The 21,497-nt window shown below is 47.5% G+C and overlaps 1 protein-coding gene across 1 annotated transcript in view; it reads right to left on the reverse strand.

The window, feature by feature from the left end:
- Positions 1–6,479: 6,479 nt before the first annotated feature.
- The window catches only part of SLC27A3 (solute carrier family 27 member 3), a gene marked incomplete at its 5' end in the record, with an annotated part of 35,197 nt that continues 20,179 nt past the window's right edge, over positions 6,480–21,497 (reverse strand). Inside the window, 7 exon segments of the mRNA XM_082203550.1 lie at positions 6,480–7,933; positions 9,469–9,599; positions 11,675–11,772; positions 14,168–14,366; positions 14,480–14,570; positions 16,781–16,975; positions 18,219–18,343. Coding sequence (XP_082059676.1) covers positions 7,757–7,933; positions 9,469–9,599; positions 11,675–11,772; positions 14,168–14,366; positions 14,480–14,570; positions 16,781–16,975; positions 18,219–18,343 — 1,016 coding nt within the window. The 3' untranslated portion in view covers positions 6,480–7,756.

A 21,497-nucleotide genomic window follows, 5' to 3' on the forward strand; every position in this document is an offset into this window, starting at 1 on the left:
TGAGCGACATTCAGAGACTCATCGCTTTTTCGGCACTCAGATGGGCCTGAAAGATCTTGAGTGGATGGGAAGGGAGGTGGGTGTTTATTGACACCATGTGATATCTGCAATTGGCTTCAACCAGAGCCAGGGCCTTTTTAGCACTGGCCCCAACTTGGTGGAACGCTCTGTCTCATGAGACCAGGGCCCTGCAGGATCTGATTTCTTTCCGCAGGGCCTGTAAGAGTTGTTCCGCCTGGCCTTTGGCTTGGAGCCAATTTGATTCCCTCCCCCCCATTTTCTTTTTTCTTTTCCTTCTCCTGCAATGAGGCTACATTTTAATATTTTAATGTTCCATTATTTTAATGTTGTATTTTATTTTTGTTTTTAAGTTGTAATCATTCATCTTGTTTTTATTATTGCTTGTAAGCCGCTCTGAGCCCGGCCTTGGCTGGGGAGGGTGGGGTATAAATAAAAAATTATTATTATTATTATTATTATTATTATTATTATTATTATTATTATTATTTACACAAGCAACTCATCCCTTGATGGCTGCAGTCACCAAGTGACAAAAATGCATGCCTAAAATCTGTGTATCTCCTGGCTGCTGTCCCAGGTACTGAAGGCCCAATATCTGGGGCTGATGGAGGGGGTGGGTTTCTCCTTTGCTGCCCACCCACCCACCCACTCCAGTCACTCTTGCATCATCCCACAGACTGCCCCAAGCCATTTCTCCACATGGAACCCAGGCATTCGGGTGCTTCCTTTCCCATCCCATCCTGCAGAGATGTGGGCAAGAAGCGCGACTTTCTCAGCTTATAGACTATATCCTTCGCATCATAGGACCTGGGAGGGAGACCCCAAACATCCAGCAGGCACCACATCCCAAAAAAACAACCCTCCATTGAATTTTCTAGTATGTTCCATATGCATGCCTGAGCACACATTTCATGCATATCTCCAGTACGATAAGTGATGTGAGACCGAGTCAATGGGGAGGGGTATTTCTGAGGCTTGAAGTACCCCCACACACCCCAATCTTTGGGGAGGAGCGGCTTCTGGTGACAACCATTGGAAGCGGTTCCTCTCTGTGCCCGACTGCTCCCCCTTTCCATCTCAGCCCCCCTTTCCTCTCTCCCTCCCAGCCCCTCTTATCCTATTAGCCGCACTTAGAGCTCCTGTGGTTACCGGGGCTACGGGGCCTACCCCCTTCTCTGCCCGCCCTCCCAGCCCCATTCATGGTATCACTTTCACAAGCTGCTGGCCCTATTATCCCCTCACAATGGGGCACTGAGCCACAGGCCCCTTTTTATGGCAGAGGTGAGAGGGAAAGAGGAGGGAGGGGTGTCTGGGGGACGACAATGGCAGAGGAAGAGAGAGAAAGGCCTCAGAGAGGAACCCCTTAGTTTCTCTCGGCCTGCACCCCCAAACTGCAATGGGTCACGGTTGTATTTTTTTAGTGGGGCGATGCCATAAACCCTCACCCTACGGGTTGTTTCCACAGAGGCATCCGCCCAAAGCAGACCCATCGACGATGCATTTATTTGGCAGAGCGGTTTGTTTGTCCATCGGCCTGTTCTCTTTGGGTTTTCTGACATCTCTCAGGATGTTGACACGAAATTGGCGTAGGGGGTTTCTCCAAGATGGGGCAATTGCGAACACCAGCTGCCATTTTGGAACAAGGCAGGGGAACCAAAACATCACCTTGGTGTGACTATTTTTTGGCACTGGTTTCTGGAGAAGTCGCCGCCAAACCCAGCATGGGTGTTCAGGAGGGGGAGTTGCCATATTTCAAAAAGTGGAAATCCAGTGGAAACAAGGTAGGTATTTATTTTTCTGTTGCAACAGAGTCCCCTGCCCTCCTCCCAAGGAGGGAGAGACCTTGAACAAAATTGTACAGGAACCTTTAAAGACTTTTGACATTGTCCAACCCCCTTAGCCAAAAAAAAAAAAAAGTGGAAATCCTTACACACAAATGTTGTTCGAGCTTTTTTTCAGTTTTGCTCACCCAAAGTTGTTGTTTTTTGTTTGTTTGCAAAATCTCAAAAACAGAGGAAGAGGTTTTTGAGCTACTTTCTAAGGAAATTCGCCAAAACCTACACTTCCAACATGGGCTGCCATACGTCCAGGCATTAAGTGATTTTAGCCCACATTCTGTTTCCAATAACCAAATCCCAGCAGAGTCTGGGAAATTCTGGAGGTGTGGCAGTCCTAAGCGTAGGGGGGACAGTGGTCTTCATCAAGGTTTGGCATGATGGGCTCAAACTCACAAGTGACACTTTTAACATTTAAAATTCACAACATTTTTTGGTTCCTACAAATTCCTGGGGAGCGCCGGGCACTCCCTGATAGTTGTAAAACAATGTACATAGCACAAGGCCATTCACTTCAATGGATCTGTTCTGAAGTTTGATACAACCTGACGGATTGGTTTTATCCAGCTATCCACCCATCCATCTCACGTGCCGTTATTGCGCCTTGTTGTTCTCTATAATTCAGGCTTAGCAGCTATTATTACCAAGCGTTTAAACAGGCCCAGTAGGCCAAAGCCACAAAGTGAAATGAAATAAAAATATTAGTTAGTACAGTGGTACCTCGGGTTAAGAACTTAATTCGTTCTGGAGGTCTGTTCTTAACCTGAAACTGTTCTTAACCTGTTCTTAACACTTTAGCTAATGGGGCCTCCTGCTGCTGCCATGCCACCGGAGCACGATTTCTGTTCTCATCCTGAAGCAAAGTTCTTAACCTGAAGCACTATTTCTGGGTTAGCAGAGTCTGTAACCTGAAGCGTCTGTAACCCGAGGTACCACTCTACTACAACAACTACTACTACATTATCATCATCTGAGTGTGTGCCCATTCTCTCTGTCTCTCTCTCCTCTTACCTGGAGTACTGTGTCCAGTTCTGGGCACCACAATTCAAGAAGGACACTGACAAACTGGAACGTGTCCAGAGGAGGGCAACCAAAATGGTCAAAGGCCTGGAAACGATGCCTTATGAGGAACGGCTAAGGGAGCTGGGCATGTTTAGCCTGGAGAAGAGGAGGTTAAGGGGTGATATGATAGCCATGTTCAAATATATAAAAGGATGTCACATAGAGGAGGGAGAAAGGTTGTTTTCTGCTGCTCCAGAGAAGCGGACACGGAGCAATGGATCCAAACTACAAGAAAGAAGATTCCACCTAAACATTAGGAAGAACTTCCTGACAGTAAGAGCTGTTCGACAGTGGAATTTGCTGCCAAGGAGTGTGGTGGAGTCTCCTACTTTGGAGGTCTTTAAGCAGAGGCTTGACAACCATATGTCAAGAGTGCTCTGATGGTGTTTCCTGCTTGGCAGGGGGTTGGACTCGATGGCCCTTGTGGTCTCTTCCAACTCTAGGATTCTATGATTCTATGATTCCTCCAAGAAGCTCAAAGTGATGCACACCCCTCACTTCACCTTCACAACAACCCTGTGAGGTGAGTCAAGATGGCAACTGGCTTAAAGCTAGCTCAGGCCCCAAGGCCCCCAAGGCAGGGAGTTGAATCTAGTCAGGCTTCTGGCTGCAATGCTCCAAAACCACATTACTTTTCCCCTTGCCTTTCCCCCTTAAAAACAAACAGCTGCTTGAGCACGTTGCTATGGTCATTGGGGGTTATTGTTGTTGTTGTTTGAATTTATATACCACCCTATACCCAAAGGCAAGGGACGCGGGTGGCGCTGTGGGTTAAACCACAGAGCCTAGGACTTGCTGATCAGAAGGTTGGCGGTTCGAATCCCGACGACAGGGTGAGCTCCCGTTGCTCAGTCCCTGCTCCTGCCAACCTAGCAGTTCGAAAGCACATCAAAGTTCAAGCAGATAAATAGGTACCACTCCGGCGGGAAGGTAAATGGTGTTTCCGTGCGCTGCTCTGGTTCGCTAGAAGCGGCTTAGTCATGCCGGCCACATGGCCCGGAAGCTGTATGCTGGCTCCCTCGGCCAGTAAAGCGAGATGAGCACCGCACCCCCAGAGTCGGCCCCGACTGGACCTAATGGTCAGGGCTCCCTTTACATTACCGTTACCCAAAGGTCTCAGGGCGGTTCACAGAATAAAATCAAAATATAAAACCACAAAAAACACAATCAAAATAAAAACAACCACCCAAATACCCCGCCCCCTTTAAAAAGGAGCTGCAGGAAATTAACTTAAAATATTCTGCTTTATTGTTATTTAATTGCAAATATGTTATATGTCTTGAAGTTATATGAGAATCTTCGTTTGTTTCTCAGCATTTAAATCCCACTGCAGCTGAGAATGTGCCATGCCTTATTTAGTGGGGTCCTGTTGTTGAGCTTTTTAACACACATTTTGGGATGTGGGGGACATTTCAAAAAGCAACGGTGGTGGGGGCAGTGGAGCCCTTAAGAGTGGATAGCGCAAGGGACCCCGTCTTTATTTCTTCCACGTCTCAGATTCAGAGTTGCTCTGTGTGTGTGTCCCTAAGCAAAAATAATTTTATTTTTGCTCTCTTGCAAACACACCAGGATACTGGCGTGTTTGTGTACGTCAAGTTCCTGGGTTGATGAATTCTGGGTTGTTGCTTCCCCCCCCTTTTTTTTTTTTAGGAAGAGGAGATTCTTCCCCACCTTAATGGGTTAGGTCTGGCTTGACCCTCTCCCTGCCCCCCAACTCTCCCAGACTGCCGCGGGAGGATTAGTGTCTTATGAATAAAGATGCGGTAGGGGGACAGAAGGCGTTCATCATCTCTCCCCAAAAAATATTTACTTGGGCACGTCAGGCCTTGAAGACTCTGTGTGTGTGTGTGTGTGTGTGTGTGTGTGTGTGTGTGTGAGAGAGAGAGAGAGACAGACAGACAGACAGACAGACATATGAACACATCTTCCTACTTTGGTTAGGCAGTGTAAAAAACAGAATTTTGTGAGACCTTAAAGACAACGGCCTAAGCTTTCGTGGGCCTAAGCTTCCAGTGGACGTCCAAAGCATCACCCCAGGTTGTAAGCCCCAAGAGAATCACAAGGCCACCACCCCGGAAATGAGTTACCTAATTCACGCACAGTGGTACCTTGGGTTACAGACGCTTCAGGTTACAGACTCCGCTAACCCTGAAATAGTACCTCGGATTAAGAACTTTGCTTCAGGATAAGAACAGAAATTGTGCAGCAGTGGTGCGGTGGCAGCGGGAGGCCCCATTAGCTAAAGTGGTGCTTCAGGTTAAGAACAGACCTCCAGAACGAATTAAGTTCTTAACCCAAGGTACCACTGTACAGTCCACCAAACACAAACATAAAACGTTAACAGTACATAAGATTGTTCGGAGGGAAGCGGGAAGGCGGGAGCATCCGAAAACAGTCAAGGGATTATATCAGGGAAAGCGCAGAAACGCTTCAACGTTTTAGTTGTCAAGAGCCCTCCAAGAAAATGGGCCACGGAGACTCAGGCTCTCTGAATACTTAGCAGCCCTAAGCAAGTTCCTGGTTGTTCCAGATGCTGCTGCCAATGGTATTGCTACTCCTTTATAAAACAAAAACGACACTGTGGTTCAGAGCGGAAGATAACAAGGTGAGGAGGCACTCAGTCATCTCATATAATGCCCCCTTAGATGCAGGGGATAAAGACTTGGAGGGTTTGTGGGGTGCTGTAGTTTCCAGGTTCCTTCCTCCCTGTTCCCTGCCCCCAATGTGGCACAGCTTAATAGGACCCTCAGCCTTTCAGATGATTGAGAAAAGATCAATATAATGTATTCAGCCCTTTGACCCAGACTAAACTGAAAGGAGAGAAACCGACTGACCCTCACTAATGATAGTTTGCAAACCTTCATGGCTGGTAACACAAATACACAAACAAACAAACAAACAAACAAACACACACACACGTCTCCTCATTTCAAGCATTAGGAAGATATTCTCTCTCTCTCTCTCTCACACACACACACATGCACACACACACACACCAGACCTGATCTGCTATGGTCTCAATAGTCCAAAACTGGAATGGGAAACAGCCCGAGGGCCACACACGCCTCTGGGCAACATTCTGAGGGCCGCATGCAATTGGTGGGCAGGGCCAATATGCAAGAAAGGGGAGGAGTAACAGATATGACTCTGTACCTTTGCACAGTAGGCTACTTCCATGTCATACAGAAGTCAGAGGTTTTGACAAACAAACAGACACACGTCCCAGGTAAGCCAAACGCCGCCCTTCTACCTAGCAAAAGCATTCAAGGAAGCTTGGAGAGAGTCTCTCAAGGGCCAGACTGAGAAGCCTGGAGGGCCACCTCTTCCAACATTCAATGAACCTGAACGTTCCTAAATCTGACTCCATGTGATGAGGGATACCTCATGTTAGCCATGTGGGGGCTTCCCTTCTCAAGTTAGGCTCTTTCCACACCCAGCCAAAATCCAGGCAAAGACCCACCCCCAAAGCAGATTGATACCACCCCGTCCCCAAAACAGATTTCTTTCTGGAACAGAGTTGATGAGGCGATTTCCTGCTGAAGCAATAAAGACCCCAGTTCAGCTGGTACAAAAAAAAAGGAACTTTATTTGATACAAAGAATAGAAAATAAACAACCCCAACCCATAGTTCCCTCACAAGCCCCTCACCTTGAAACCAGGCCTGCTAACTCCTAAAAGCAGGCCCACTGCCTGCAAAAAACCTCGCCGGCAGAGCAGAAGTGCACCACCACCTCACAAAAATACCCCGCTTCTCGTCCCAGCCCAGAGAACATCGTGAAAATAAGACTTGATGTGGTTTGTCCGGTCCATGTGTGCTGCATCTGTTATTTCAGCGATTCGCACAACGGTCTTGTAAGGCGGGCTGGTGTTCCATTTCTCCCTATTGTAGATGGGAGACTGAAGTATCTGAGGCACAGCAGCTGGGGGGGCGACCACCAGAAGGGGCCGAGTCGACACCAGAACTGGAGGACGGATCATGGTCTTAACAGCTACGGCCCGTCAGCCTCCGTGATCTGCTTTGCAAGTTTCCCCAAAGGCAACGAGGTTGGGCACTACTGGGAATAAGTTAGCTGCTGGACCACAGCATGGGGACGGAGGAATTTCCCATCAGCCCCTGCAACAAGCATCGCCAGCCATCAGGGCCGATGGAGGCTGTCGAACCATGATGCTCTAGGACTGCAACTCCCAGCAGCCCCGGTCAGCACAGCCAATGGCCACGAACGATGGGAGCTGTCGTTTGACTTCAACTCCCAGCAGCCCCCACAGCCAGAGGGTCAGGGATGATGCGAGTTATAGTCCAACAACAGGCCCCCCCAGCCCTGCCTTAGCCCAACCCAGGAAGGGAAATTCTTACAGAGGAAGAGAGCAGCCACAAGGGAGGACAGGACGAAAACGAGGATCTGCCGGTTGATTTCTGGGTGATCTGCAGTCGAACAGTAAGGACGGTGGATTCCCAGTGGCTTAACAGTAGCAAGACTGCAAATCACCACTGGACAAAAATTAATTTCTACATGTACAGAGGTGTAAAGGAGGTAACCCTCAGATGATGGACTGGGTGGAGGATGATTGGAGGTTGAGTCCAACAACATCTGGGCAGGAATAAGCCCCCCTCTTCATTTGTGTGGAGGGGCTAGGAGGGGGCGTCAAGTCCTCGCTAAGGGGGCACCCCACTAGCAGAGGCATGGGGTCACCTGGGGCACAGCTAGGAGAGAAAATCTGGGGTGTAGAAAGAGGCACAAGAGGTGGAAACGAAGGAGGCTAGAGTCTTCAAGGACACCCTGCAGCCCCCAGCTCAGAGCACTGGGGTTCGGGTACGAATCGGGAGAAGCGGGTGCAGGTTATAACCGGACGTGACCAGCAGCTATCCCCTCCCAGACGCCGTGGGTCAGAGGGACGTACGACTTCGCAGCGTCATCCAGAAAGAAAAGAGGGTCTGAGATCAGCGTTGGGTTGAAGCCTTCATCTGCCAGGCGGACCTTCTTCTGCTTGAAGGTGTCCGTCACCTCCAAGTGTTCCTGGTGGGAAGGAGAGAGAAAGGACAGAATTGGGGGGTCGGGACCTCGGGAGGTCATCCAGGACACCCCGTCGAATGCAGGGACGTTGCAGCTGGCAGCATCTCTGATGGATAGGCAGCCTTCTGGAGGCCGCATAGCAGCAGTGGGCAGGGCCAGAGGCAAAAGCTTAAATTGACTCCCACCCAAAGAATGGGTAAGTTAATGGACAATGCAGAATCGGTAAAAATTAACCACAAAATTAAGAGAATCTTTTATGGGAGAACGGATGCCTTTTTCGGACTGTTTAAAGATATATGGTATGATGAAGTGGCAAGGAGGATTTGAGCTCTGAGCGACACAAACGTTTAGATTCTAATATTGTGGCTGTGATTCGGCAGACGGAAGATCGGGTGCAGCAGAACGGGAGGAACAACAATGGAAAACGGGGTGGGAAATCGACAAAAACAAGAGAAAAGACGAAATTGCGTTTTGACTGTATGTGTTAAAAGGGTTGAAACTTAATAAAATACAAATGGGAGGGACGGGACTGACCCACACCCGCCCCTCTCTCTATCCTAAAGGTAAAGGTAAAGGGACCCCTGACCATTAGGTCCAGTCATGGCTGACTCTGGGGTTGCAGCGCTCATCTCGCTTTATTGGCTGAGGGAGCCGGCGTACAGCTGGTCATGTGGCCAGCAGGACTAAGCCGCTTCTGGCAAACCAGAGCAGCGCATGGAAACGCCGTTTACCTTCCCACTGGAGTGGTACCTATTTATCTACTTGCACTTTGACGTGCTTTCGAACTGCTAGGTTGGCAGGAGCAGGGACCGAGCAACGGGAGCTCAGCCCGTCGCGGGGATTCGAACTGCCAACCTTGTGATTGGCAAGTCCTAGGCTCTGTGGTTTAACCCACAGCGACACCCGCGTCCCAATCCTATCCTACATCCATCCTCTCTATCCCACATCCATGCAAATGGGTAGCATATCAGAGTTCAGAAACACCTTTCAGCCAGGGAACAATACCCAAGGAAGGTGTGACGCTGGGGCAGCAAGGGGTGTGGTCTGAGGATAAGGGGCGCAACCGAGGTGAATCCCAAGAGGCCAGAGAGGGAGGCCTGGGAGGGCCGCAGGGCTGACACACACCTTTGGCTGAAAAATCACAAGCAGGGTCTCTTTTCGCTACAGACCCAAGCGCTGAGACTACCACGGGGCTGCGTTCCGGCACAAGATCCCGCTCATCACCGCTTCCCGGCACCAGGAACCAGTGGCGTAGCGTGGGTTGTCAGCACCCGGGGCAAGGCAAGTAATTTGTGCCCCCTAACCTGTGGATTTTAGCACTCGAGTCTCTTCCACTAGAGAGCTGTGAGTGCGAGCGCCCCCCCCCAGATGTTGCGGCCGGTGCGGCCGGCCCCCCCTGCACCCCCCACGCTACGCCACTGCCAGGAACCCAGCCTCCAACACACACACACACACACACACACACACACACACACACACACCCCTCTTTCCTGCACGGCTGTGGAAGAGGCGCAGGCTGCAGGGGGCGCTCCTCGTACCTGGATGCGCAGAAATCGAGGGCGGGCGAAGGGCGGGAGGAGCTCCACCACGTGCGTGTAGACCTGGGCACCATCAAACTCCTGTCCTGGCTTCAGCACCACGGTCGCCATGCCTGCTCGGCCTTCGTGCCCTGGGGGAAGAGGCAGGGAGAGGCAGAAGATGAAGCCAGGGTCTCACGCTGGAATGCGCCACAAGCAGATATATATATCCGTATGGGAACCTCTGACAAGCAGGGGCCTAGTTAGGCCTGCCAGGGCATCAGAAGAGTCTGGCAGCCAGAACAGGCCGATGGGCCACTTAAGTCCAGCATCCTGTTCCCACAGTGGCCAATCAGATTCCTCCAGCAAGTCCCCAGGCAGGGTGCTTAAGGCATCGTTGTTTGTCTCCGGCATCTACTGTTCAGAGGTAGACTGCCTTGGGACAGGGAGGCTCTCAGAATATTAGAATTGTACAGTTGGAAACGACCACAAGGGGTAAAAAATAATAATGGACGTACCGCGCTATATTAGAAGCAAAAAAAAAATTGTTTTGATGAATTGGAAGAGCCGCAAAAAGATTCCATTGAGCACATGGATTGATAATGCCGACAGATTAGCTACATATGAACGAATTGCACGTTGACGCAAATTAAGAATGGATAGATATGAAGAAATCTGGAATGAATATTTAAGCAATAAGGCGGATAGTGGGGGGAGGAGAGAGTGGTGGGGAAATATTGTTAAAAGGGTGCAGTCATATACTTATCAGTGTTCTTAAATCTGAATTGTCAAATTGTGTTATTATTGTTATTATGGTTTTGTTGTAGTGTCTTTTGCGGTTGTTGTTTGTATCGGGAAAAATGACTGTGTGTGTGTGTGTGTGTGTGTGTATATATATATATAATTTTTTAAAGGGTCATCTAGTCCAACCCCCTTCAGTCTTTTGCCCTAGGTGGGGCTCGAACCCGTGACCCGAAATTAAGAGTTCCATTCTGAACAATCATAGCTATCAGCATCAGAAGAGCCTTGCAGGATGAGGCCAAAGGCCCACAAAAGTCCGGCATCTTTTTTTCTTACAGTGGCCAACCGCCTATTGTTCCCAGAGTGGTTTGAACAATCCACACCCCTTTCGTCCCAGGGAACTCTGGGAATTGTAGTTCGGCGAGGGGAACAGAGGTTTGCCAACAACTCTCGACACTCTAAATGAACTACACTTCCCAAGATCCTTTGGGAGAAGCCATGATTGTGTGAAGTGGGGTTGTGGGGTGATTTGAGGCTACAAACACACACAATTTGGAAACGTCCAGCAATTGAAGAAACACCGGATATCTTCTGAAGGGTTTAGGAGGCAGGAGATGAAGCCATCACATAATTTCCAGAGTGGTTCAGTGCTCAATCCCTCTTCCCAGGGGACTCTGGGAATTGTAGGCCTGTGAGAGAAATAGCCCCCTCAACAAACTACACTTCCCAGAATTCTTTGGGGGAAACCGTGGCTCTTTGAAGTGGTATCTGTGGTAAAGTGGAAGGTGTTCTTAGTGATGTCCATTAGCTTTGATGGGTCTACACTGAGTAGGACGAGAAGGGGCAGGCTGACACCCTGGGACCATAGCTGTCAACTTCTCCCTTTTCTTGCAAGGAATCCTATTCGGAATAAGGGAATTTCCCTTAAAAAATGGGAAACGTTGACAGCTATGCCTGGGGCACCCTCTACCCAAATCCCAGCCCTTTCCTGCACAGCGGTACCTTGCTTTGCAACCGCTTTGGATTACAACCATGTCAAACCCGGAAGTGTGTGTCCCTTTTTTGGATTACAACCCATTTTTATATATATATATTTTGGATTACAACCAATTTTTGAAGGGAGGCTCCATTGGCGAAAGCACGCCTTGGGTTACAACCTTCTTTGGTTTACAACTGGACCTCCAGAATGGATTACGGTTGTAAACCAAGGTACCTCTGTAATATGGTTCCTAGAATTACATTATTTTTGTAGTTGGTTCGTATGCCTAATGTTTATTTTGATTACAGGACGCTCCATTTTATCTGTTAATTGTGTTTTATAGAACGTGGATGTTCTCTGGTGGTTAAAAAAAATGCTCTTTCGCTTAAGATTTTTTAACCTTAAAGTTTTGGTATTTTTTAAAAAGTGGTATATAAACCGTCCAAATAAAGAAGTAAAATAATAATTTGAAAAAACACATTCTAGAGCCCCTCATTTCAAGAGTACCTGGAACTGTGACACCATAAACAGTGACCTCCAGCAAACTGTCCAGACTTCCCAGGATCTCGCCTACTTCTGTCGTGGCCACGTTCTCTCCTTTCCACCTAGGAAAGGGCAGGGAGAAAATAGAATTAAAGGGTTAAAGGGATGTGGAAGAATCTGGGGAATGGCAGGGCGTAGTCTTGGGGGCAGAGGCTGGCAAGGTGGCTCTGTGCCAGGCATGGGAAGGGGATAAAGCAAGCATTATAATACGATAATAGAATTACAGAATTTGAAGGGACCTCAAGGGTCATCTAGTCCAACCCTGCGCAAAGCAGCCATCACAGCTAAAATTTAAAACGATAATGGTGAAAAAGGTGGAGGATATAGACTCCCAGACCCACAGAGTTGGAGGGTTATTGTTCTTCCCTGATCGTCAAGTCCAATTTATTGCCCAACACATGACATTCTGAGCTAGGAGATGGCTGGCTGTCCAAATTCTGCTCAAAATCTGCCCAGCAAATCAGAGCCCAACCTCCTGCTAGGTCATTGATCCCGTTTCTCTTGCTCTCAAAATGGGGGAATCTGTGGAGTAAATATTTGAACTGTTTGAAAAGCAATTGCAATAAACAGATTACGCTAGTAAGACGGCAAGAAGTTTTGTAAGGAGGATTAGGTGAAATATTGCAAGGAAGACTACGAAGAGAATCATTAGTTAAGGACAATTAAAAGTAATAAGAGAAATTAAGAAATGCAGATTAAGTGATAAAGAACGGAAAATCTTCAGAGGTAGTTGACGGAAGTCTAAAATATTGTATAAGATAAGAATGTATGTTAAATGACTGTTGGAAATGATATGTTACAAAATTAATAAAAATGTATAAAAAATAATACAGTAGTACCTCAGTTTACAGCCGCTTCAGGTTGCGTTTTTTCGGGTTGCGGACTGCCAAAACCTGGAAGTTCCGGAACGGGTTACTTCCAGGTTTTGGCAGCCGCGCATGCGCAGAAGCGCTAAATCATGCTTTGCACATGCGCAGAAGTGCCGAGTTGCAAGCCGCGTGTGCACAGACATGGGTTGCGAACGCTGCGGGTTGTGAACGTGCATCCCGCATGGATCACGTTCACAACCCGAGTGTCCACCTGTCATGGGGGAATCTGGACTCCAACTCCCATCAGCCCCCAGGCAGCACAGCCAGTGGTTCATCAGGGATGATGGGAGTTGGGAGTCTGGCAAAACTGGATAGCTCAGTCGGCTAGAGCGCGCTGCTGACAATGCCAAGGTTGCAGGTTCGATCCCTGAAAGGGACACCTGCATATTCCTACACTGCAAGGGGGTTGGGCTAGATGATCCTTGAGGTCCCTTCCGACTCTACGATTCTATTAAAACATCCACATCGGTCACCTCTGCTTTGGGAGGTTCCTTCGCGGCTGTCCTTGTTTTCCCCTCCAGAAAGTTTTCTTTAGCAAAGAGCGCCCTCCTGTGGCCAGCTCCGTGTTGTAAATAGCGAGCCGGCTTTCGAAAGCGGCTTAAGTTGAGAAATGTAGGTCAGGCCACATGGGGGCGCCTTTGCATCAGAAGACAGGGCAGCAGGAGAATGCAAAGCAGCTGGCGATTAAAAATAAGAGGAGGAGAGAGTCTGATGGGCAGGAGAAGCCCAGGACCAGCAAAGAAGGTGCTATGGGTGTTCTTAACATTTCCCAGTGGGTGCGTGGCAGTGGGTGCGTGGCAGGTGGGGTAGCTCAATGGAGAGGAAAATGCTTCCTCCAGGCAGCTTGGAATAGAAGAGCCGGCCGGCCGGCAACTGAGAACAAAGGGGGAGAAAGGAAATAGACACCTAAAGGGAAACCGAGGCAGAGGGAAAGGAAAGGATGGAGATTCCTGCGAGGAATTTGAGGCAGGGAGGAGGAGAAGTACAGAGGAACAGCTGGAAGGCTCTGCAGCAGGATCAGGCCAGAGTTCAGCATCCTTCCCTCACAGTGCCAGGCAGATACTTTTTCTGGAAATCCCAGAAGCAGGAGCCGAGTGCAATGCTGCTCTCCACCTAGAGGGAAACTGAGGCATGGAGAGACGGTATCTTGACTCAGGGAACAAGATTTCTGGGACAGTTTCCAGGTCAGTTTGAAACTTGTGAAGTCATCCCAAGGGAGTAAAATGTCTCCAGCCTCTTCACTTCCAACCCCACAGAACCCCAAAGCTCTCCTGCACGTCTCTCCTTGACATCCTCTTGACAAAGTTTAGACTGTAAGCTCCTGCAGGCAGGGACCTGCGCTCTCTAAACCAGCGGTTCTCAAAGTTTTTTCTCTTTCGGAATAAAACCTTGCCTCCTCTTTCCTCTTGACGAAGTTTAGACTGTAAGCTCCTACAAGCAGGGACCTGCACTCTCTAAACCAGCGGTTCTCAAACGTTTTCCTCCGGGCCGCACTTTCGGAATAAAAACTTGCTCTTGCCACCCTCTTCAGATCCAGGAGTTCCTGACCCACAACTTCCAAGAGGAAAAGGAGGAGGGGGAAACATACCGGAATGTGTCTCCGGTGCGATCCCAGAAACTGACGAAGCCGCGCTTGTCCTGCACCATCAGGTCGCCGGTGTTGAAATAGGTGTCCCTGTTGGAAAAGACCCCGTGGAGGAGCTTGGATTCCGACAACTCGCGCCCTCCGGCGTAGCCTTGGAAAGGTGTCTGCGGAGTCACGGGAGAGATCAGAAGGCCGGGCTCCCCTGACGCAAAAACAGAGACGTACAGTCACCGACCTGGAAGTGTGGGGTCGCCACGGTGGGACGGAAGGCGGCTCTCTCTCCGCCCCCGACTGAACAAACAACACCTTGCTCACCTCTCTTGACACGCTGGCACCGCCCCGCCTTGTCCCGGAAGGGAGCACCTCGAAGCACGTCGTAACGGACCAGTTCGAAGGGGACGAACTTCTGCAGAGAGTAGGGGTGCAAGTGAAGTCTTTCAAAAAATACAATGAAATGGGTACGGGGGCTTAACAGGGGATTCAGCTCCTGACATCACCCCTGGCCTTTAGAGATGATGGGAGTTGGGAGTCGAGCTGTTAAGTTGTGGGTGAGCATATCAGACGACACAGCGATTCTTCAAACAGCTCTTGTTTATTCAGAGGCCAGAACAGAACTGAACCAAAGGGTTCAGTCAGCCTGCTTATATAGAGCTCCAGTACAACGTAACTGTAACAATTTTCTAAAACTATCCAATCACTGAACGTCACTTTCGATCCCTTATTTGCATAACTATCTACAGTATCCCCCTGCTGGCCCAGGGTGAGAATTTCAGTTCATAACACCAGTGATTTCCGGCGGGACACAGCCTCCCATCTCCAGGCTTAACCCTATCTGGAGGTCCGTACAAAGCTTAGGCCCAGGCTATCTGAAAGTCCGTATCCTGAGTAGCAAGGGTATTGTTAGCTCAGAAATGGAAGCAAGAAGAATTACCGACGAAAGAAGAATGGCAGACAAAATTAATGGACTACGCAGAATTGGATAAAATGACAGGAAGGATTTGAAACCTGCAGGACCAGAGATTTACAGAAGATTGGAAGAAATATACAAACTGTTTGAAGAGCAACTGTCATCAACAAATTACGCTAGTAGGACTACAAGAAGTTTTTAAAAGGAGAAATATATGAAATATTGCAAAGAAGAGAGACATTAGTTATAATATTTAAATGTAATCATGAAAGTAAGAAATGTAAACCAAGTGATAAGATTGGAAAATTTTCAGACGTGATTGATAGAAATCAAAAAATGTGTATAAGATAGAAAAGTATGTTTAATAATTGTTTAAAGTGCTTTGCTAAAAAATGTTAAAAAATATTTTTTAAAAAGAAAGGAAGTCCGTATCCTCACATACAGACCTGCCCAGGCTCTGAGATCTTCATGTTGAGGAAGGCAGGAGAGGATATATTGATTAAATATTATCTCTCCTAGGTCACGCTAGTGAGCAAGCAGCAGAGCGCATTCCCTTGCACATTGCTAGAAGCAAGTTGATGGATTCGTTAGAATCATTTAAGTTAAGCAGTCCAGTCTGGCTTGTCCAGACTGGATTGTTCCTGGTAAATTTTCCCCTTTATTTCCCTCTTATAAATAATAACAACACGACAGCCTTGTTTAAAGTACACTCATACCTCGGGTTACAGACCCTTCGGGTTGCGTTTTTTCACGTTACGGACCGCCAAAACCCGGAAGTAACGTTCCGGTACAGTGGTGCCCCGCAAGACGAATGCCTCACAAGACGGAAAACTCGCTAGACGAAAGAGTTTTCCGTTTTGGAGGTGCTTCGCAAGACGAATCTCCTATGGGCTTGCTTCGCAAGACGACAATGTCTTGCGAGTTCCTGCTTGTTTTTTTCCCCTCCCCCCTTTTTCAAAGCCGCTAATCAGCTGATCCGATCAGCAGATAAGCCGCTAAAAGCTGCTAAAAGCCGCTAATCCGCTAATCCGTCAATGGGCTTGCTTCGCAAGACGAAAAAACCGCTAGACGAAGAGAATCACAGAACGGATTCTTTTCGTCTTGCGAGGCACCACTGTACTTCCTGGTTTTGGCGGTCGCGCATGCAAAGAAGCGCCAAATCTCAACCGCGCATGTGCATGGGTTGCGAACGTGCATCCCACACAGATCACATTCGCAACCCGAGCGTCCGCTGTAGTGGTAAAGTTTACTTACATTCAGTTCGCAGTAGGATCCTGAAGGCAGGCTTTAATCTTGTGGTTACAGTTACATTTGTAGTGAAAAGAAGTCTGAGCTAGGCCTCCGAGTCCCATGGGTAGGCAAACTAAGGCCCGGGGGCCGGATCTGGCCCAATCGCCTTCTAAATCCGGCCCACGGATGGTCCAGGAATCAGCCTGTTTTTACATGAGTAGAATGTGCCCTTTTATTTAAAATGCATCTCTGGGTTATTTGTGGGGCACAGGAATTAGTTCAGTCACCCCCCCAAAAAAAATATAGTCCAGCCCCCCACAAGGTCTGAGGGACAGTGGACCGGCCCCCTGCTGACCAAGTTTGCTGACCCCCGGACTAGGGCCTCATAAACCTAAATCCAGCCCTGGCCTCAGGTATCCACTTCACCACATCCTGATGCCCTACACCTGCTTCCTCGCAGAGACCCTGTCAATGCTCACCTTATAGAGCCAAGAGGCGCGTCCCACGGCCCCCACGGCCCCCGTGTAGTTGAAGAGGCTGACGCTCCCTTCGGTCATGCCATAGGTCTCCACGATCGTCAGGTTCCCAAAGCGGCGCAGGAATTCACGCCAGACATCCGGGCGAAGGCCACTGCCCACCGCCATGCGCAAGGTGTGCTCCCGGTCACTGGGGCTCTGGGAGGGAGGGAGGGAGGGAGGGAGGGTGGGAGGAGAAGAGAGCAAGGAGGAGAATTCGGCCGATGCTTGGAAATGGCTCCAGGGTACATTCACTTGTAAAAAAGGAATATACAACAGGAAAGACAGGAAGTCTAGTGTGTTTGTATGTATATGATTTTTGCAGGGGGGGGATTTGTTTTCGTTTTCCCCCTCTTTGTTCTTTCTTTTTTCTGTTTCATTTTCTTTCTAGGTATATAAAATTTGTATATAATTTTTGTATACACGTTGGAAATTATAGTAAGTCCTGTAATGTAATATGACAACGTTTACCGATGTAATATAAGAATGTTAACAAATAAATAAAATGGAATTTTTTTTTAAAAAATGGAAATGGCTCCAGGGGCCACGAGAAATAGGATCAGATCTCAAAAAAATAATACAAAGTAGTTAAAGGGGCGCAGGGACAGCTTAGCAGATCCCACAGGAGGTGATGATGATGGCCCCTGATTTGGGTGGCTTTAGAAGACAATTAGACAAGTTCATGGAAGATGAAATAATCCTGGGACCTGTAGTTTGTTAAGGGTGCTGAGAGTTGTTGGGGATGTTAACACGAATAGCAGTCGCAAATATTGCAGTTGTTGTATATGGGATTATTATTATGATTGGAATTTAAATGAAATTAATAAGATGTTGGAATGCAGATAAAAAAAAACAACACCCATCAAACCATCAGATCTAGCATGCCGGGGGGGGGGGCACCTGACTTATTTAATTTGGTAATTGAAAGATTGGTATTAGTAACTGTGTTATGATATGGTGTTGTTATAATGAGGCTATCACTGGGTTGTAATTGAAAATTAATTAAAAAAAAATTATTGTGAGAGTTGTTGGGGTGCCCCGCATAGAGCTACAATTCCCAGAGCGGTTTAAGAATCAATCCTTCTTCCCAGGGAACTCTTGAAAGGTCCCCCCCTTTTTTTTAAGAGTTGGAAGAGTAAGAGCTGACAGTAAGAGCTGTTCGACAGTGGAATTTGCTGCCAAGGAGTGTGGTGGAGTCTCCTTCTTTGGAGGTCTTTAAGCAGAGGCTTGACCTGCTTGGCAGGGGGTTGGACTCGATGGCCCTTGTGGTCTATTCCAACTCTATGATTCTATGATTCTAAGAGTCACACACCTCTCCTCAGATTTTGGAGGAGAGGGATGACTGGCTTGCGTGGCAATCCCTCCTGTCACCAGCAGAGGGCCTCCACCCCCCAGCACTCACCTGTGGCTGATTGACCAGGTAGCGGCACAGCTCCCCGATGTACTGGAAGATGGTGACACGATGGCGCCGGCAGTCGGGCCAGAACTGGCTGGCAGAGAATTTCTTCTTCAGAACGCAAGTGGCCCCTGGAAGGAGATGGGGTTCCTTGAGAATGAGAGAGCGGCTGGGAGCCACAAGCATAACTCGCACCACCACCACTTTGTCATTTCTTTTTCTACATTTTAAAGCAAGTTTCTAGTCCTTATTACTTACTGCGTTTTTTTTTATTTCAAAGGAAGTTTCTAGCCCTCATTATTTATTGCACTTTCTAAATTCTAAAACAAGTTCCTGGTCAGTATTTATTGCATTTTCTTTTATTTTTCAACTCGAAATCACGTTTCTGGTCATTCATTGCATTTGCTGGTTGCGTCATATATTTAAAAAGCAGAGTGTGAAATGATGAAAAAAAATTTGGTATTTAATATATAATGAACTGAAGAAACTTCTTAAGTACACATTCCCGAAAAGAAAGGAAGCTTTTCTATTAGGGAAGGAAGTTAAGAAGGAGGACCATAAACTATTCCAATATGCTACTGGCTACTGTAGCAGCTAGAATACTGGTAGCTGAAAAATGGAAATTACAGGAGACCCCAACGATAATGGAATGGCAGGCTAAATTTTTTGAGTATACAGAATTAGCTAAAATGACCTACAGAATTTGAGACCAAAAAGGGACAAAGTTTGAAGAAGAGTGGGGTAAATTTGTGGCATATATAAGATCTAACTGTAGAAGTTTAAAGACTACAGCAGGGTTAATATAAATTCTGTGATGTGTATGGAAGGTGAATAAGAATCTACAAGAGAAGACATATATTAAGAAAACCGAAGCGGGAAGGAAGGAAGTCTGGGCGTGAATATACGCAGTGTAAATAAGATGACATAAAATGATGACTGTAAAAGATTGTTTTATTTTTGTTTGTGAAAAATTTAATAAACAGCAATTTAAAAAAAAAGCAGAGGTCTAGCCATGGCTATTAGTCAGGACGGCAAAACAGAGCCTGCAAGTTCAAGGGCAGTCTACCTCTGAATACCAGAACGCTGGGGTGGTGCTAAGGAACAACGGAGGCTTATCGCCCCTGTGCCTTGCCTGGAGGGGCTTCCTTGGCTATCCACGGCTGGAAGCAGCATACTGGGCTAGACTGACCCTCGGCCTGATCCAGAATAGCACTTTTCATCCCCACTTAGTGTAGAGAGGGAAATAGCCTAGCTGGTGGAAGCAATGACGCCAGGGGGACTTTGAGCACCCAATAATCTGGAGTCAAAGGAGGGATTCTGTGTCCATTTTTTGAAGCTGCACAATTGCACCCAAGCAGCAGCAATCGGCCAGAAAATAAGCTGAAACCTGCAAATTGGGAGCAGTGCATCCTCTCTCTCTCTGATATCCTAACACTCGGGACTTGAAAGAGGTCAGGCTGAGTCTTTTCTGGGCAGCCCAGAAGTCAAGACTTTCAGCACAGGCATATTGAACTGGCTGGATTAACAGAGGCAATTGGAGATCACACTAGGCAAGGGTTTCAAAAAGCATGGGGGAAATGCAGAGAATACTCCACAAAACAGTGCCCTAAAATACATACCTGGACTTGTTTTGATTAATGTCTGCAGGAGACTTTGTGGATATTTAAGTTTTAATTAGAAAAATCTTAATAATTACTCATAAAGGAAACAGCTTACAAGAAGTAAATAAGGAGGCTAGATAAAGGATAAAGGAAGTCTTTTATTTGGTTGTTTGTAATGTTGTACGTTATGCTTCTTGTATGTTATGTTCACGTTTAATGAGGGTGAATTTCTGTATTGGGGCAGGGGGGGTTATGTTATGTTGTAAATAAAAGTTCCAATTAAAATTTAAAAACTAAAAAAAAGACTTTCAGCAGAGGCCAGGGAGGTCAGGGCCACGGACCGCTCCCCGAATGTCTGTGTCTCACTCTCCAGAGCCAAAGGGTCAACCACAGATCTCGTGGAAAAGTATGCCTCAATAAAAGGAGAATCTCTTTATGCAGATTTTATAGATTTTAAGTCCGCCTTTGATCTTATACCCTGAGAAAGGCTTTGGAAAAACCTAAGTGATACAAATATAGACAGACACATCGTGATTCTTATTCGTAGTTTGCATGAAAACACACGACTTCAAATCAGATGTGATTGGCAGGGGCATTTAACTAAGAAAATCCAGACCCACACTGGAGTACAGCAAGGCTGCATCCTTGCACTCCATTTTGTTTAACTTTTATATTAACTCCCTAACTGACCCACAGCACGATACGGTACGATATGATAATCTTTATTGTCATTGTCCCATACAGAACAACGAAACTGAAAAAATCTACATCAGACATTCAAAAACCAACAAGCCTGCTATCCCAGATATCCCAGCCTGCTTAGCCCCCTAAAAACTCTGATACTTCACAATTAAATACAATATAATCCCATAGAGACTCCCTTAAAGGTAAAGAGACCTCTGACCATTAGGTCCAGTCATGGCCGACTCTGGGGTTGCGGTGCTCATCTTGCTTTATTGGCTGAGGGAGCCGGGATACAGCTTCCGGGTCATGTGGCCAGCATGACTAAGCCACTTCTGGCAAACAAGAGCAGTGCACGGAAATGCCGTTTACCTTCCCGCTGGAGAGGTACCTATTTATCTACTTGCACTTTGACGTGCTTTCAAACTGCTTGGTGGGCAGGAGCAGGGACTGAGCAATGGGAGCTCACCCCATTGCGGGGATTCGAACCGCCAACCTTCTGAACGGCAAGTCCTAGGCTCTGTGGTTTAACCCACAGCGCCACCCATGTCCCTAGAGACTACCTTACACTGCGTTTAACATTGCATTTGGGTAGAAACTGTTTCTCAGGTGGCTGGTCCTAGTCTTTATAACCCTGGACCTTCTTCCAGAAGGCAGAAGCTGAAAGAGATCATTTCCGGGGTGCGCACTATCCTGCACTATCTCTGCAGCTTTCTTATGACACCTGGAAGCGTAGATTTGATTCAAGGTGGGAAGAGTGCACCCAATTTACTCTCTCCTCAGTTTTTACAACCCTGGACAGCATTGTTTTTTCCCTGGCTGTGCAGCTCCCAAACCACACACACAGACCATAAGTTAATACACTCTCCACAGTACAATGGGAAAATGCCATCAACAGGTCCTTTGAGAGATTGTTTTTCCGGAGGATTCTCAGAAAATATAACCTCTGCTGTGCTCTCTTTGTCAGGTCTTTGCTGTTTTCTCCCCAGGTTAGATCATCTCT

Source organism: Podarcis vaucheri (genome assembly GCF_965113315.1).
Source record: "Podarcis vaucheri genome assembly, chromosome: 16".
Taxonomy (NCBI): domain Eukaryota; kingdom Metazoa; phylum Chordata; class Lepidosauria; order Squamata; family Lacertidae; genus Podarcis; species Podarcis vaucheri.